Raw genomic sequence first — 17383 nt, forward strand, 5'->3', positions numbered from 1 at the left:
TGGGTGCAGTGTCCGTGGGCCCGTGGGTCCGTGGGTGCAGTGTCCGTGTCTGTGGGCCCATGTCCGTGTGTCCGTGTCCGTGTTTCCGTGTCCGTGTCCGTGTGCCCGTGTCTGTGTCCGTGCCCGTGCCCGTGCCCGGCGCTCTGTGACTTTAAGCACACCGCCCCTGCCGCCGCCGCCGCTCTGTGCCCGCGCAGAGTTCAGAGTCCGTGACCCCAACGGCCGCCGCTATAAGGGCCGGGGCCACGCGGCCGCCCGCGCCGCACCCGTGGGTGCCTGTGGGTGCCTGTGGGTGTCCGTGGGTGTCCGTGGGTGTCTGTGGGTGTCCGTGTGTCCATCTGTATCCCTGCAGTGTCCCTGCTGTGTCCGTGTGCGTCTGTGTGTGTCCATTTGTGTCTGTGTGTGTCCCTGCCCTGTCCCTGCTGTGTCCATGTGTGTCCCTGATGTGTCCCTGCCCTGTCCCTGCCATGTCCATGTGTGTCTGTGTGTGTCTGTCTGTGTCCATGCCGTGTCCCTGCTGTGTCCCTGCCATGTCTGTGTGTCTGTGTGTGTCTGTCTGTGTCCCTGACATGTCCTTGCAGTGTCCCTGCCATGTCCCTGCCATGTCCCTGTGTGTCCCTGATGTGTCCCTGATGTGTCCCTGCCCTGTCCCTGCCCGGTCCCTACCCTGTCCTTGCCATGTCCATGTGTGTCCCTGCCCTGTCCCTGCTGTGTCCCTGCCATGTCCGTGTGTGTCCCTGCCATGTCCGTGTGTGTCCCTGCCCTGTCCGTGTGTGTCTCTGCCCTGTCCCTGCCATGTCCATGTGTGTCCCTGATGTGTCCCTGACGTGTCCCTGCCCTGTCCCCGCAGTGTCCCGGCACTGTCCCTGCCGTGTCCCCGCGTGTCCGCTCTGAGCCACCCCAGGCGGTGACAGCCATGTGGCCGGTGGTGCTGCTGCTGGTGGCCCTGGCCGCGGTGGCACTGGCCCGGAAGGTGAATCGGCTGCTGGGCCCGGCCGGGAACCCCTTCAGCCGTCCCCTGGAGCCACCGCGGCCACTGGTGACCGACCCGCGGGCCCGTGACAGGGTCCTGAAGCAGGGTGAGTGTCCGTGTGTCCGTGTGTCCGTGTGTCTGTGTGTCTGTGTGTCTGTGTGTCTGTGTGTCTGTGTGTCCATGTGTCTGTGTGTTTGTGTGTGTGTCTGTGTCTGTGTGTCTGTGTGTCCGTGTGTCTGTGTGTCTGTGTGTTTGTGTGTCTGTGCATGTGTCTATGTGTCCGTGTGCCCTGTGCCCATGTCCGTGTGTCTGTGTGTCTGTGTGCCCGTGCCAGTGTCCGTGTGTCCACGTGTCCATGTGTCCCTGTGTCCCTGTGTCCCTGTGCCTGTGCCCGTGTCCCTGTGTCCGTGTGTCTGCGTGTCCGTGCCTGCCGTGCCGCGGTCACACATGCTCTCCGTGTCCCGGCGCTCACGGTGCCCGGTGTGGCAGGGTTCAGTGCCCGGTGCGTGCCGGCCGGGCTGGACGCGGTGGTCATCGGCAGCGGCATCGGGGGCCTGGCGGCGGCCGCCACGCTGGCCAAGGCGGGCCGGCGGGTGCTGGTGCTGGAGCAGCACGACCAGGCCGGGGGCTGCTGCCACTCCTTCCAGCTGCGCGGCTTCGAGTTCGACGTGGGTGAGGAGCGGGCCAGGCGTGCCTGGCATCCCTGGCACCCCTGCCTGTCACCCCTGCCACCCTCTGTCACCTACTGTCACCCTGCCTGCCACCCCCGGCACCCCCGGCACCCCTGCCTGCCACCCCTGCCTGCAACCCCTGTCACCCCTGGCACCCCTGGCACCCTGGCTGCCACCCCCTGGCACCCCTGGCACCCCTGGCACCTCTGGCTGTCACCTCCTGTCACCCTGCCTGCCACCCCTGTCACCCCTGGCACCCCTGCCTGCCACCCCTGTCACCCCTGGCACCCCTGCCTGTCACTCCTGGCACCCCTGGCACCCCTGGCTGCCACCCCTGGCACCCCTGGCACCCTGCATGTCACCCCCGGCACCCCCTGGCACCCCTGTTGTGCCTTGTCACCACTTGCCACCCCCTGTCACTGCCCTGTCACTCCCTGTCCCTGAGGCTCCACTGTGAACCTGCTGCCAACCCCGGTGTGTGTCCCGTCCCTGCCATGTCCCTGCCATGTCCCTTCCATGTCCCTGCCATGTCCCATCCCTGTCCCTGCCCTGTCCCTGCCGTGTCCCTGCCATGTCCCTGCCCTGTGTTCCATGTCCCTGCCCTGTCCCCGTCCCTGTCCCTGCCCTGTCCCACCCTGTCCCCTCAGTGCCACTCCATCCAAACGCAAGCCCTGCCCTCCCCGGCTGCTCCCACGCCACCGTGCCACGTCCGCGCTGTCCCCCAGCGTGTCCCCTGTCCCCACAGGCATCCACTACGTGGGGCAGCTGCACGAGGGGAGCCTCCTGCGGGTGGCCCTGGACCAGGTGACAGACGGGCAGCTGTGCTGGCAGCGTCTGCCCGACCCCTACGACGAGGTGACCCTGGGGACACGGCGCTACCTGATCCGCTCGGGCAAGGTGGCCTTTGTCACCGCGCTGGAGGAGCAGTTCCCCGAGGAGAAGGACGCCATCAGGGAGTTCATGAGGATCTCCAAGGTGTGGCCCTCCGTCACCTCCCCGCGGGGCTGGCATGTCCCCGGGAGGGGTCAGCGGGGCACGGTGGCACCGGTGGGGACGTGGGGGTGCTCGTGCTGGGGAAGGGGCTGCGGGCACAGAGGGGACACGAGTGACAGCCGTGGGGGACATGGCTGGGGGGTGTGGTGGGCATGGTGGGGACATGGGGGACACAGAGGGGACATAGAGGGGACACCGAGGGGACAAAGAGGGGACACAGAGGGGACACCGAGGGGACACCGAGGGGACACCGAGGGGACACAGAGGGGACACAGAGGACACGGGTGCTGCGCCGCGGGTGGCCCCGGGGTCGCAGCAGTGGCAGCCCTGCGGGCAGGCGGTGGCACAGGGCGGTGGCGGTGGCACAGGGCGGTGGCACAGGGCGGTGGCGGTGGCACAGGGCGGTGGCCCGGTGGCAGCAGTGGCCCGGTGGCACCGCCGCTGTCCCGCAGGTGGCCGCGCGGCACGTGCCGCTGCTGGCCATGCTGAAGCTGGTCCCCAAGTGGCTCGTCACTGTCCTGCTGCGCTCGGGGCTCCTGCACCTCCTGTCCCCCGTGTTCCGCATGGCCACCACCAGCCACAGCCGCGCCGTGGCGCGCCTCACCTCCAACCCCGACCTGCGCGCCATCTTCACCTACCTCTTCTACGGTCAGCGGCTGTCGCGATAGGGACGGGCTGTCGCGACAGGGAGGGCGGCAGGTGGAGGAGGAGGAGGGCGGTAACGCAGCGGCGGAGGTTGTGTCGCGACACAACACGGGCACCATCACGACGTGGGCAGCGCTGCTGGGATGGGGGAGGCTGTGTCGCGAGGGAAGGGCCGTGTCGCGATAGCGCTCGGGGAGGGCACCGCGGCGAGGGCGGAGGGGCCGTGTGGCGATAAGGGAGGGCGATATCGCCGTGAGAGGGAGGCCAGCCGCGCCCCTGTCCCCCGCGCTGTCGCGACAGGCTCGGCGCCGCAGGACTCGAGCTTGCTGGTGAACACGCTGATGGTTCACCACTACCAGCGCGGGGCCTGGTACCCGCGTGGGGGGGCCAGCGAGATCGCCTTCCACGCCGTGCCCGTCATCGAGCGCGCGGGGGGCGCCGTGCTCGTGCGCGCCCCCGTCACGCGCGTGCTCGTCGGTGATGACGGCTCCGCCCGGGGTGAGCGCCGGGACCCCCCCAAACCCCGCCCGAGCGGGGGGGACGCGGTGGCGGCGCCCCGCGTGTCCCCTGAGCCCCCCTCCCCACTGGTGTCCCCTGCTCCACCCCGCGTGTCCCCTGTCCCCTGTGTGTCCCCTGACCCCCCCCACGTGTCCCCTGCCACCCCCCCCGGGTGTCCCCTGACCCCCGGGTGTTCCGTGTTCCCCCACGGGTGTCCCCTGTTCCACCCCCCGGGTGTCCCCTGTCACCCCACTGGTGTCCCCTGACCCCCCACTGGTGTCCCCGCGTGTCCCCAGGGGTGGCGGTGCGGACGGGCGAGGGGGAGCTGGAGATCCACGCCCCCCTGGTCATCTCCGACGCGGGGGTCTACAACACCTTCGGGAAGCTGCTGCCCCCCCACGTCCGCAGCCAGCCCGGTAAGGTGCCACTCGTGTCCCCGTGTCCCTCGCGTGTCCCCAGCACCCCTGGTGTCCCCAGCGTCCTCGTCCCTCCTGGCACCTCCGTGTCCCAGCAGGGCCAGGTGCCACCCCCGTGTCCTTGTCCCAGCAGGGCAAAGTGCCACCCCCGTGTCCTTGTCCCAGCAGGGCAAAGTGCCACCCCCATGTCCTTGTCCCAGCAGGGTCATATTCCACATCTGTGTCCCCTGCCCTGGCAGGACAAGGTGCCACCACCGTGGCCTTGTCTGGGCAGGGTCAGGTTCCACCCCCGTGTCCTCTGCCCGGGCAGGGCCAAGTGCCACCCCCGTGTCCTTGTCCCAGCAGGGCCAGGTGCCAGCCCTTTGTCCTTGTCTGGGCAGGGTCATATTCCACGTCTGTGTCCCCTGCCCTGGCAGGACAAGGTGCCACCCCCATGTCCCCTGCACAGGCAGGGCCAGGTGCCACCTCGTGTCCCTGTCTGCAGAGCCAGGTGCTACCCTGGTGTCCCCTGGACAAGCAGGGCCAAGTGTCACCCCATGTCCTCTGCATGGCCAGACCAGGTGCCACCGCACTGTCCCCTGCCCTGCCCGGCCCAGGTGCCACCGCGCTGTCCCCTGCCCTGCCCGGGCCAGGTGCCACCCTGCTGTCCCCTGCCCTGCCCGGCCCAGGTGCCAGCACACTGTCCCCTGCCCTGCCCGGCAGTGCCACCCTGCTGTCCCCTACCCTGCCCGGCCCAGGTGCCACCCTGCTGTCCCCTGCCCTGCCCAGCCCAGGTGCCACCGCACTGTCCCCTGCCCTGCCCGGCCCAGGTGCCACCGCGCTGTCCCCTGCCCTGCCCGGGCCAGGTGCCACCCTGCTGTCCCCTGCCCTGCCCGGCCCAGGTGCCAGCACACTGTCCCCTGCCCTGCCCGGCAGTGCCACCCTGCTGTCCCCTGCCCTGCCTGGCCCAGGTGCCGCCCCACTGTCCCCTTCCCGGCCCAGGTGCCACCCCGCTGTCCCCACAGATGTCCGTGCCATCCTGGACATGGTGCAGCCGGCCATGAGCTCCTTCCTGGTGTTCGTGGGGCTGAGGGGCACCGCGGCCGAGCTGGACCTGCCCGCCACCAACTTCTGGATCTACCCCCACAGCGACCTGGATGCCATGTGAGGGGCCTGGCAGCCCTGGGGGGGCACGGCGGGTGGGTGGGGGGCACGGGGGGGCATCACAGCCCCGTGTCCCCGCAGGATGACCGAGTACACTGCCCTGAGCCGCGACGAGGTCCCCGAGAACCTGGCCATGATATTCATCACCTTCCCCGCCGCCAAGGACCCCACCTACGAGCAGCGGCACCCAGGTACCCCCGGGGGTCCCCCACATCCCCCCAGCTCCCTCCGCGGGCTCGGGGGGTCCCCGGTGCCCCCGGGGGAGGCGTCACCGGCTGTCCCCGGCCGCAGGTAAGTCCTGCATGACCATCCTGACCCTGGCGCGCTACGAGTGGTTCGAGGAGTGGTCCGGGAGCCGCCCCCGCCACCGCGGCCACGACTACGACAGCTACAAGATGGACATCGCCCAGCGGCTGCTGGAGAAGGCCCTGCTCCGCTTCCCGCACCTGCGGGACAAGGTGGGGGCCGGGTGTCCCGCGTGGGTGGGGGTCCCGCCGTGGGTGCCCCGCGTGGGTGGGTGCCCCGCGTGGGTGGGTGTCCCGCCGTGGGTGCCCCGCGTGGGTGGGGGTCCCGCGTGGGTGCCCCGCGTGGGTGGGGGTCCCGCCGTGGGTGCCCCGCGTGGGTGGGGGTCCCGCGTGGGTGCCCCGCGTGGGTGGGGGTCCCGCCGTGGCCCCGGCTCGCCGGCAGCCCCGCAGGTTGTGTCCCGCAGGTGGAGCACATGGAGGCGGCCACCCCGCTCAGCAACCAGCACTACCTGGCGGCCGCGCGGGGGGAGATGTACGGCGGCGAGCACAACCTGCGCCGCTTCAGCTGCGACGTGGCCGTGGCCCTGAGACCCGAGACCCCCGTGAAGAACCTCTACCTGACAGGTGAGGGGCAGTGTCCCCGTGTCCCCGTGTCCCCATGTCCCCATATCCCCATATCCCCATGTCCCCATGTCCCCATGTCTCCATGTCTCCATGTCCCCATGTCCCCACGGCCAGCTCCAGTGGCCACATCCCCCACGGTGGTGGCCGTGTCCCGCCCGGGGGTGTCCCCATGCCTCCCGGGGGTGTCCCTGTGCCCCCCTGGGGTGTCCCCACGCCCCGCCGGGGTGTCCCTGTGCCCCCCGGGGGTGTCCCTGTGTCCCCCGGGGATGTCCCCGTGCCCCTCCGGGGTGTCCCCGTGGCACGGTGGCTGTCCCCAGGGCAGGACGTGTTCTGCTGCGGGCTGGCGGGGGCTCTGCACGGGGGGCTGCTCTGCGCCTCGGCCATCCTGGGCCGGCTGCTCTACCGGGACCTGCAGCTCCTCAAGGTGCAGATCAAGCGGCGCCAGGGCCAGCACGCGACATGAGGGGACAGCGGCCGGGGACAGCGGCCCGGGGACAGCGGCTCGGGGACAGCCGTGCTCGGTGCCCGGGGACAGCGGGCTCGGGGACAGCCGTGCTCCGTGCTCCGTGCCCGGGGACAGCCGTGCTCCTTGCCCGGGGATAGCTCCCAGCTCAATAAACCCCGATGTCCCAGCGGCCAGCAGCTGTTTTTGGGGAGGGGCTGGAGGTGGGGACAGGGATGGGACAGGGACCGGGACTGGGATGGGGATGGGGACAGGGATAGGGGTGAGACCGGAACGGAGAGAGGGCTGGGCTGGGGCTGGGGGTGGGCACAGGGAGCACACACAGCTGCGGGTAAATGCGGGGTGCAGAACCCCCTGAAACGTTCCCCCCTCCTCCCTTTGCACTCCCCGAGCTTCTCCAGCCCTGCCCTCCCCCAAACAGAGTCCGAAATTCTTCACACTTTTAAATATAATAAATAAATAGGGGAATTCTCAGTGGGGCAGCTTGGGAAATGAGGGGCCGTGAGGCCAGGCCATCCAGGTGGTCCTGAAGGGTCCGTGTCCCCCCGAGTGAAGGCGGGAGTTGTCACCAGCTGTCCTTGGAGGGGGTCACCTCTAGGTCCGGGTGCTGAAGGGGGGCTGAGCTGCGGGGTTGTGGCCGCATTCGGGGCACGGCCCCCCGAGCAGGGGGTACAGGAAGGGCTTGGCTGTCACCTGAGGGCGAGAGGGGACATGCGGCACACCCAGGGGACAAATGGCACCCTCAGGGGACAAGTGGCACACCCAGGGGACATGCGGCACACCCAGGGGACAAGTGGCACCCTCAGGGGACATGCGGCACACTCAGGAGGTTCCCCAGGGAAAGAGGGGGTCCCCCTTCATGGGCAAGGCAGCCCAGCACCCCACATCCCATCGCCCCACAGCGCACACCCCACTTCCCACCACCCCGCACCCACATCTCATCACCCCCACCCCACCACCCCCCAACCCCCCAGCGCCCCCGGCCCCCCGGCGGGACCCACCTCGCTGTAGGGCGGCGGCTCCGGCCCCGCGGGGACGGCGGCGCGGGGCACCGGGGGCAGCAGGGTGGGCACGGGGGGCACGGAGCCACGGGGGTCTCGGTGGGGCGGGCCGGGCGCGGGGCTCTGCGGGCTCCTGTAGGCGGGGGGCGGCACCGGGTCCTGGCAGAGCTCGCGGATGATGTGGAAGGTGAGGAGGAGGATGGTGATGGCTACGAAGGTGATGATGGTGATGGAGAACATGGCCCTGGGGACACCAAGAGATGCGTGCTGGGGGCTGGCATGTCCCCCCAGCCCTGTCCCCACGCCCGCAGAGCTCCCAGGGTGTCTCTATCCCCCCTCCCCCTCCCCAGGGACCCCTCCCGGGCCTGGCCCCCGGCGCCGCCGCCTCACCTCCGTGCCACGGCCGCTCTCTGCCCCGGGGCACCCCACGGCCCGCGCCCAGCACCCCACACCCGCCGCCCTTTGCACCCTCCCTGCCCCACTGCGCACCTTGCCCTGGGTGGGGGGCCCGTGGGGCAGTGTGGGGTGACTGGGGCCGCCCCGGGGGCTTTGGGAAGGGTGGGGCCATGCCAAGGGGGGCTGGCACCTCGCTGAGGGCGCTGCGGGACATGGAGGGGCGGCCTGGGTGGCGCAGGGCGCGCTCAGGGTGGCACAAGGGGTGCTCGGGGTGGCACAGGGGACCCCCGGCCCTGCCGGGAGTCGTGCCCGGGCCGAGGGGAGGGTGAGGGGCCAGCGGCGAGGCCGAAGGAGCGGGATGGCCCCGCGGGGGTGAAGAGCCGCCGGCTCAGCGCCGGGAGCCCCCAAATCCCATCGGCGGCTGAGCCCCGCGCCGGGGCGATCCGGGGGCGATCCGGGGGTGAACCGGGGGCGGTCCGGGGGTGGACCTGGCGTGAACCGGGGCTGATCCGGGGGTGAACCGGGCGTGAACCGGGGGCGAGAACGGGAACGGGAACGGGAACGGGGACGGGAACGGGAACGGGAACGGGAACGGGAACGGGAACGGGAACGGGAACGGGAACGGGAATGGGAATGGGAACGGAGGATGCACACAGCTGGACACACCTGGCGACACACGGACACAGCTGGACACACACGGACACAGCTGGACACACACGGACACGCACACACAGAGGCGCACACGGACACACAGACGGACACACAGACGGACACACAGACGGACACACACGCCCATCATCCCTGGCACACGGCCCCTGTGCCTGCAGGGGCGGCTGTGCCAACCCCGCGCCCGGCTGCCAAGGCTGCCACGGTGCCACCAGCCCCGGCGCAGGGACAGGCGCCATCCCCGGCCGTGTCCCCAGGTGACCCCGTCCCGCCGCTCTCCCGTTTCCCGGCCCAGGGCGGCGTCCCGGGAGGGGCCAGCGGGACCGCCGGGCACCGGTGCCGCCCGGGCACAGCCACACCGGGTGGGACGCGCCGCTGTCACCGGGAACTCCTCGCCGCGGTAGGAGGCGGGAGGGCCCCGGGCAGCCCCCGTTCCCCCCGCCCGCTCCGGGCCGCCTCGGCCGCGCTCGCAGACGCGCGGTTGCGTAACCCGCGGTGACGAGGACCCCCAAAAAACGTGAGAACCGGCGGTGGCTGCGGCCCCACGGCGGGGCGGGGCCCCGCAGGCGCTGCCGGTGTGCCTCGGTTTCCCCGGGAGAGCGCGGCCGGGATGCCCCGGGCGGAGGGAGGTCCCCGGCCGAGCGTCCCTGTCCCCTCCCCGGGGCCGCTCGGGCCGCGGGTGCGCGCACACGCGCTGTGTTCGCTGCCCTGTGCGCACACGCGTGTGCAAGCGTGTCCGAGTGTGCACGGGCCGCGATCCCCGCGCGGACCCCGCGTGTCCCCCTGTCCCCATCCCCATCCAGCCCGCGGTCCCCCCAGCCCCCTCCCCTCCCCCGCCTGGCCCCGTGCCCCCCTCCCCACCGCGGCCCCTCTCCCCTCCCTCGGCTCAGCCTTTTCCCTTCCAGCTCCCTGTTTGAAGCGATTTTTTCCACAGCTCCTGCCAAGAGCCGCTAATGAGAAACAAACGCGCTGCTCGGCCGCGCTGCTCCCGGCCCACACACCTCCGGCCGCGGGGCCGGTCCTGCGCCTCCCGGTGCCCTCCTGGCACCGGCCCCGGGCACCTGCATCCTGCCCGGCTGGCACCGGCACGGGGCACCTGCATCCTGCCCGCCTGGCACCGCCGTCCTTGCCACCAGCCCCGTCCTCCCTGCCCGGAGCCATCCCCGGGCACCTCCATCCTCCTGGGGCATCTCTGTCCTGCCCACGTCACCATCCCTGAGCATCTTAGCTGTCCCCGTGTCACCATCCCAGGGCGTCACCAACCCCCCCCTCCAGCACCGTCCCTGAGCATCTCCATCCTGCCCACCCAGCGTCACCCATGGGCATCTCTGTCCTGTCCATGTGCCACTGTCCCTGGGCATCTCTGTGCTGCCCAGTGCCACCATGCCTGGCACCCCATCCTCTCCTGTCACCACCCCTGTGACCCCATCCCCTCCTGTCACCATCCCTGTGACCCCATCCTCCCCTGTCACCACCCCTGTGACCCCATCCTCTCCTGTCACCACCCCTGGCACCCCATCCTCTCCTGTCACCACCCCTGTGACCCCATCCCTGTCACCACCCCTGTGACCCCATCCTCTCCTGTCACCATCCCTGGCACCCCATCCTCTCCTGTCACCATCCCTGTGACCCCATCCCTGTCACCACCCCAGGGCATTTCTGTTCTGTCCCCGTCCCTGGGTCTCTGCCGCGCTGCAGGGCCGGGCCGGGCCGGCCCAGGTGCCACCAGGCTCTGGTGTCCCCTGTTCCCCGGTGTCCCTGCGGCCGGGCCGGGTGCCAGGGCGGTGCCAGGGCGGGGAGCAGCGAGGTGCGGGGGAGTCCCGAGCCGTCCCCCGCGGCTCCCCCGCTGCCGCAGCCAAGCCCGCGCTGTTCCCGCTGGCCCCGGGCCGGCCCCGGTTATCGGCCGCTCACATTTTCCACCGAGCCCGGTTTGGGTTTGTGTCTGACAGCGCCGGCAGGAGGGAGGGAGGGACCCCCGAAGGGAGGGAGGGACCCCCGAGCCCACCGCGGGGTTCAGGGAGGCGGGCACGGGAGGGGGATCCCGGCCCGGGGAGGGGGCACTGGCCGAGGTTGGCACCGAGCGTGGGAGCAGCGCCCGGGAATGGGAGCAGGGATCAGAGCGAGCCCAGCGCCGGGAGAGGGAGCGGGACCGGGGCCTGGAGGCACCGCGGGGCTGGGGAGCAGCACCCGGGGATGGGAGCAGTACCGGGGACGGGAACGATGCCCGGGCACGGGAGCGGTACCCGGGGACGGGAGCGGTACCCGGGCACGGGAGGGGACGGGAGCGGTACCCGGGCACGGGAACGATGCCCGGGCACGGGAGCGGTATCCGGGCACGGAAGCGGTACCCGGGCACGGGAACGATGCCCAGGGATGGGAGCAGCACCCCGGGAAGGAAATCCCGGGCACACAGAGCCGGCACTGCCCGAGCCGAACGTTCTCTCGTCCCACCCTTGAGGCTCCCGGGACAGCGGCGGCCGAGCCGAGCCCAGGCCCGGAGACGCCCCCTCCTCACGGCCGGGCTGTGGGGAGCAGACCCCCCTGCCCGGGGCTCCCCGGGCCCCGGGGCCGGGCCGGTTCCTCGAGCGAACGCGCCGCGGCCAGGCCGGCCCGGAGGGACGTCACGGGGCCGGTCCGCGCCCGGTTTCCTCGAAGGCGCCGCCGCTGCCGCTGCCAGGGTGACGCCGCGGCTCGGGGCTGAGCCGCTCCGTGTCCCCCGCCCCGGCATCCCCCGGCACCCTCCGGCCGGGCCGGGCCCGCCGCGCCGCCAGCGCCGCCGCCTTCCTGCGGGGGCGGAGGAATTTGGCTCCCGGCCCCGGGGCTGCAGCCGGACACCGCCGGCAGCGCGGCCACCCTGCACCGCGGGGACAACGGGATCCGCCGGACCGGGACCGGGAACGGGAACGGGGACGGGAACGGGAACGGGAACGGGAACGGGAACGGGAACGGGAACGGGAGCGGGAGCGGGAACGGGAGCGGGAGCGGGAGCGGGACCGGGAACGGGAATGGGAACGGGAACGGGAACGGGAACGGGAACGGGAACGGGAACGGGAACGGGAGAGGGAACGGGAACGGGAACGGATGGATGGATGGATGGATGGATGGATGGATGGATGGATGGATGATGGATGGATGGATGGATGATGGATGGATGGATGGATGGACGGATGGATGGATGGATGGATGGATGGATGGATGATGGATGGATGGATGGATGGATGGATGGATGGATGGATGATGGATGGATGATGGATGGATGGATGGATGATGGATGGATGGATGGATGGATGGATGATGGATGATGGATGGATGGATGATGGATGGATGGATGATGGATGGATGGATGATGGATGGATGATGGATGGATGGATGGATGGATGGATGATGGATGGATGATGGATGGATGGATGGATGATGGATGGATGGATGGATGGATGATGGATGGATGGATGGATGGATGGATGGATGGATGGATGATGGATGGATGATGGATGGATGGATGGATGGATGGATGGATGATGGATGGATGGAGGGCTCACCCTTGGGGGTGAGTCCATGGGTGGCACAGGTGTCACTGTGGCACCCAGCGTGTCCCCATGGCACAGCCCCATGTGCCAGTGCCCACGGGACGTGCTGTGCCCACGGGCAGAGCTGGCACCTGCCTTTACGTGGCCCTGAGAGCGTCCTATTGGTGGTCTGGGGGTGCAGCCCCCCGGTGCTGCCCGTGGTGTGTCCCCACGCTCTGCCAGTGGCACATGCCAGCCCTGCCTGTGGCACAGCGTGGCACTGTCCCCAGCCCTGCCGCTGGCCTTGTTCCACTGTCCCCAGCCCTGCCGGTGGCACAGCGTGGCACTGTCCCCAGCCCTGACATCATCACTGTCCCCAGCCCTGCCGCTGGCCCTGTCCCGGTGTCCCCAGCCTTCCAGGTGGCCTTGTCCCGGTGTCCCCAGCCCTGCCGGTGGCCCTGTCCCGGTGTCCCCAGCCCTGCCCGGTGCCCGGCCGGTCCTGGGGGGGACCGTTCCCATTCCGAGCCCCCCCCCGGGGGTGAGCAGGGTGGGTCCGGCCTGGCACAAGGCGGGGACGCCCCCAGCCCCTCCAGCCCCCGCAGCCCCCCCAGTCCCCGTCCCCCCCAGCCACCCCAGCCCTCCCGGACCCACCAGGCCCCCCCAGCGCCCCCAGGCCCCCCAGCCCCGCTCCCGCTCCCGCTGCCGACGTGGAGGCGGCGCCGGGGACGTGTCAGGGCCGGTGCGAGCCAAGGGCATCGCCCGCCCGCCCCGAATTTCGGTGCGGGCCCTCGGCCGCCCCGCCACGGGACGTGTCCGGCCCCCGCCGCGTCCCCCCACCGCCGCTGTCCCGCGTGGGGACACGGCTGCTCCCGGGGCCCCCCCGTGCTCCCCGTTGCTGTGCTCGGTGCGGGACCCCCGGCACCGCGGGCGCACCGGGAGCCCCCCGGCCCCGCCGTGCCTCAGTTTCCCCTCACACTGTGCAGGGCCAGGGACGAGCCCGGCGGGCGAGTTTGGGTTTTTTTTTTTGGTGGTGGGGAGGGAAAGACTTTTAAAGTTTTCTGGCTTTGCCCCAATTTCATCCCTTTGAAACCCTTTTGTGGGGTGGCCGCGCCCCCTCCCCGCAGGCCTCGCCCACACGGACACACCACGCCCAGTTCGCCCAGTTCCCCCTCCCAGTTCACCCCCCACACCCCCCCGCTCTAATTCCACGACGGCCGAGTCCCACTGCCAAAGGGACGTGGCGGGACGGGGGGGACACCGTGGGGAGGGGGGGACACCGTGGGGAGGGGGGGGGACACCGTGGGGAGGGGGGACACCGTGGGGAGGGGGGGGACACCGGGAGGACCGGGGGGGACACAGAAGGGACCAGGGGGACACCGTGGGGACAGGGGGGACACCGTGGGGAGGGGGGGGACACCGTGGGGAGGGGGGGGACACCGTGGGGACCGGGAGGGGGACACCGTGGGGAGGGGGGGGGGACACCGTGGGGAGGGGGGACACCGTGGGGAGGGGGGGACACCGTGGGGAGGGAGGGGGGACACAGAAGGGACCAGGGGGACACCGTGGGGACAGGGGGGACACGGAAGGGACCAGGGGGACACCGTGGGGCTGTGAGGGAAGAGTTAACCCCCCCTCGGCCGTGCCGCTCCCGGCCCCTGGCAGGGAACTGGGATCAACTGGGGGAGCCGGCAGGGAGGTGCTGACGTGGGGCCGGGGAGGAAGAGGAGGAGGAGGAGGAGGAGGAGGAGGAGGAGGAAGAGCTGGAGCATCGCTGCTGCTGCTGCTGCTGCTGCTGGGCCGAGCTCCAGCTAGAGGGACCCTGGCTGGGGGCGGCGGGGCCGGGGGGGGGGCACGGGCCCCGCTCCCCCTGCCCGGCCCCAGCCCCTCCTTTGGGGAGGGGGTCCCGAGTCCACAGCTGGGTCCTGACCCCCAGCCCAGGAGCCCAAATACCCCAAAAACCCCAACCCCAACAACCCCAACAGCGCCAGCTCAAAACCCTGAAAACCCAAACACCACAACCCCAAACCCCAAACCCAAGTAACCCCAACCCAAACAGCCCCCAGGACCCAACCCAAACCCCAACCACCCCAACAGCTCCTCCCACCAACCCCAATACCCCAACCCCACCCCGAGCACCCCAAGCAGCGCCTGGCTCCCCCTGGCACTCAGATCCCCCCCCAAAGCTGCAGATTTTGGGGACACCTTGGTGCCAGATGAGCCCTTTGGCACCCAGAGGACACCCCACAGCTCTGCCCCCCCGGAGCCACCAAATCTCCCCCCCTCCCTCCTGGGGGGCTCTCGGGGTTTTCAGCCCCTCGCACCAAAGTTTTGGGGTACAGGGGACCCCCGGGACCCCCCCTGCCCTGCCGCTGGCAGCGCCGCCACCCGGCCACGTGGCACCGGGGCCACCGTCCCCGCCGGGCCCGGGGCCAGCCACGGCCGATGAGGTCACCGGGACCGCTCCGGGCCAGCCTCGGGGCCGCCGGCAGCGCGGGAGCGCCCGGTCCCCGTTCCCGTTCCCGTTCCTGTCCCCGTCCCCGTTCCCGTCCCCGTTCCCGTTCCCGTTCCTGTCCCCGTCCCGTCCCGCTCCCGTCCCCGGTCCCGGGGATGCTTTCCGGGGGGTTCAGGGGTGCCCAATCCCCTCCCCGGGGGGCTTTGGGGTGCTCGGGATGCCCTCACATCCCCCCCAGCCCCACGGTGGGGATGGGGCTGGGGAGCATCGCCCCCTCCCCCCGGGGATGAGGCTGCCCCGGGGCTGGGGGGGGCTGGGGGGGGCCGGGGGGCAGCGAATTCTTCAATGAAACCGAAGAGGAGAAAGGAAAAAAAAAAAAAGAGAGGAATAAAAAGTGAAAAAAAAGGAGTCGGGAACGGAAAATGTTCGGCGTGGAGCTCGGCCCTCAGAGTTTCCATCCCGGCTCAGACAGCGGGGCCGGGCCTGGGCGGCTGCGCCCGGCCGGGGACCCCTCCGGAGCCCCGGGACCCCCAAAACTGCCCCCAGCCCCCCCAGCTCCGCTCCAGACCCCACTGCTGGGGTGGGGGGTGCAGGGGGGATGAGCCCCCCAGAGGGGCCCTGCCCTGGGTTAGGGGTGCAGGGGGGGAATGAGCCCCTCAGAGGGGCCCAGCTCTGGGTTAGGGGTGCAGGGGGGGGATGAGCCCCCCAGAGGGGCCCAGCCCTGGATGGGGGGTGCAGACAGGGGGTGACCCCCAGCCCTGGCTGTGGGGGCAATGTGGGGGTACAGAGGTGGAAATGAGCCCCCGGGGGGGGGGTCCCAGCCCCTGGGAGGGGTCACACCCCTGCCCCCCATCCCTTCGGACCCATGCTGGGTGCAGGGACACCCCGAGCAGGACGAGGTCCCCTCCTCAAGCCGGGGGTCCCCGGTGGGGACACGAGCACCCTGTGGCAGCCCCCCCGGGCCGGCGGTGCCCCCGGCGCGGGCGGCGTTGGCATGGCGGGGGCCAATTTAAGCAATTTGCCCTGGAAATAGCCGGGGAGTCGCGGCCGTGATTACGGGGTTCGGCCCTGCCGCCGCAATTGAGGGCCGGAGGCCACCAGGAATAGCCGGGGCGGGGCCGGGCTGCGGCCGCCGCGGGGAAACTGAGGCACCGCGTCGCCCACCGGGTCCCCACGGGAGGGTGACAAGTGTGTGTGGGGGAGTCTGAGCAAGGGGGGTCTCGGGGAACCCCCCCCCACCCCAAAAAGGCTCCTCAGCGGCGGCGTGGCGGGTGTGGGGCGGGTTGGGGACACGGTGGGGTGGGGTGGGGTGGGACACCTGCGTGTCCCCGCCGGGCAGGACAGCGCCCCGTCCTCCCCGCCACGGCCACCGAGGGGGGACACGGCCCGGGGGGGTCCTGTGCCGCGGGATGGGGAGGGGGCGATGCGGGGGGAGCCGGGAGCGGCTCCCGGGGCTGCCGGGGAAGGCGGGGGGAGAGGGGAGGGAATTAATGCGATCCATGTGGCCGGGCTGAGCGGCAGCTAACCCGCTCCAGATGCCGCCGGCTGCTCCAGCGCCTCGGCAAACAAACCCCCGCCCTGCCCCCGAACCCCCTTTTGGGGTGCCTCCCTCCCAAAAGCGCTGCGGGGCTGCCCCCCTTCATCCTCACCCCCCACCCTCGGGACAACCCCCGGCCCGGAGGGGTTTTGGGGCAGCCGCCGACTTTTCGGGGCACCCATCAACTTTTGGGGAACCCCCTGAATTTTTGGGCATCCCCCAACTTTTTGGCATGACCGCTGATTTTTCTGGGAGGATCCCCCAATTTTTTGAGGTGGGACCCGAGTTTTTGGGGTGACCCTCTTCTTTTTGGGGTGGCTGCCTCCATTCTGAGCGCTGTGGCCACACGGCCGGTTTGCACCAGTAAAAACCAGTCTGGAACCCGCGGGAAAGGTTCTGGGACCCCCCAAAAGCTGGGGGGGGGCTGAGTGGGACACCCCCATCCCCAACACCCCCAAGGAGCAGGAAGGTCCCTGCTGGGTGCACCCAAAATCCTGCAGGAGCCCAGGCCTGCGCTCGGCATCTCCCGTTCTGCTTCCGAGGATCCTAATGACTTTTCCAGCCTCTTTTTTCATATTCTTCTTCTTTATTATTTTTTTTCTCATTCAGAGTGGGAATTCTTCCCTTTTCCCAGCCCCCAACCCCTTGTCCCGCATTCCTGGGGCGGGCGGCCGGGGCTTGATGAGGTGGCATCATCCCGTCCTTCCCCCCCTTTTTTTTTTTAATTCCCCTCCCTCTCCATATATACATAAAAAAAAAAAAAGGAAAGAAAAAAAACACCCAAGCCGATGACATTCTTTTCTTTTCTGTCATGCTGCAAAAATTAAAGACACATCTTCAGCCTGGAGCCCGGCCAGGGCTTTTCGAGTCGCCGGGGCAGGATTGGAGGAGGCTCCGCTTGCAACGTGTCTTGGATGCACAGATCCAGGGCTGGAGAAGGGATCCAGGGCTGGAGAGGGGATCTGGGGCTGGAGAGGGGATCCGGGGCTGGAGAGGGGATCTGGGGCTGGAGAGGGGATCCAGGGCTGGAGAGGGGATCTGGGGCTGGAGAGGGGATCCAGGGCTGGAGAATGGATCCAGGGCTGGAGAATGGATCCAGGGCTGGATCCAGGGCTGGATCTGGGATCTGGGGCTGGAGAATGGATCTGGGGCTG

At 70.2% G+C, this 17383-nt stretch overlaps 2 protein-coding genes across 4 annotated transcripts; one reads left to right on the plus strand and one right to left on the minus strand.

The window, feature by feature from the left end:
• The first annotated feature begins 180 nt into the window (after nucleotides 1–180).
• Nucleotides 181–6843, plus strand: LOC115490742 (all-trans-retinol 13,14-reductase). Of its 3 annotated transcripts, XR_012052099.1 has the most exons (13): nucleotides 229–288; nucleotides 851–1079; nucleotides 1463–1645; nucleotides 2390–2619; nucleotides 3090–3285; nucleotides 3583–3780; nucleotides 4077–4196; nucleotides 5201–5339; nucleotides 5421–5530; nucleotides 5631–5797; nucleotides 6049–6208; nucleotides 6526–6729; nucleotides 6775–6843. XR_012052099.1 is itself a non-coding variant. In XM_072919131.1 (12 exons), exons 2-12 carry the CDS (start codon nucleotides 917–919, stop codon nucleotides 6669–6671), a joined length of 1812 nt encoding a protein of 603 aa, XP_072775232.1. In that variant the 5' UTR covers nucleotides 181–278; nucleotides 851–916; the 3' UTR covers nucleotides 6672–6843. The 3 variants fall into 3 exon arrangements, 2 of the variants coding, with proteins under 2 accessions (XP_072775232.1, XP_030112283.4); XM_072919131.1 differs by having other exon boundaries at nucleotides 181–278; nucleotides 6526–6843; XM_030256423.4 differs by having other exon boundaries at nucleotides 6526–6843.
• Nucleotides 6844–7101: 258 nt separating this feature from the next.
• Nucleotides 7102–9484, minus strand: TMEM92 (transmembrane protein 92). Its single transcript, XM_072919132.1, has 3 exons — nucleotides 9225–9484; nucleotides 7673–7916; nucleotides 7102–7364 (listed from the first exon to the last, which is right to left on the minus strand). Exons 2-3 carry the CDS (start codon nucleotides 7910–7912, stop codon nucleotides 7266–7268), a joined length of 339 nt encoding a protein of 112 aa, XP_072775233.1. The 5' UTR covers nucleotides 7913–7916; nucleotides 9225–9484; the 3' UTR covers nucleotides 7102–7265.
• Nucleotides 9485–17383: the final 7899 nt, after the last annotated feature.

Source organism: Taeniopygia guttata, chromosome 27 (assembly GCF_048771995.1).
Source record: "Taeniopygia guttata chromosome 27, bTaeGut7.mat, whole genome shotgun sequence".
Lineage (NCBI taxonomy): Eukaryota > Metazoa > Chordata > Aves > Passeriformes > Estrildidae > Taeniopygia > Taeniopygia guttata.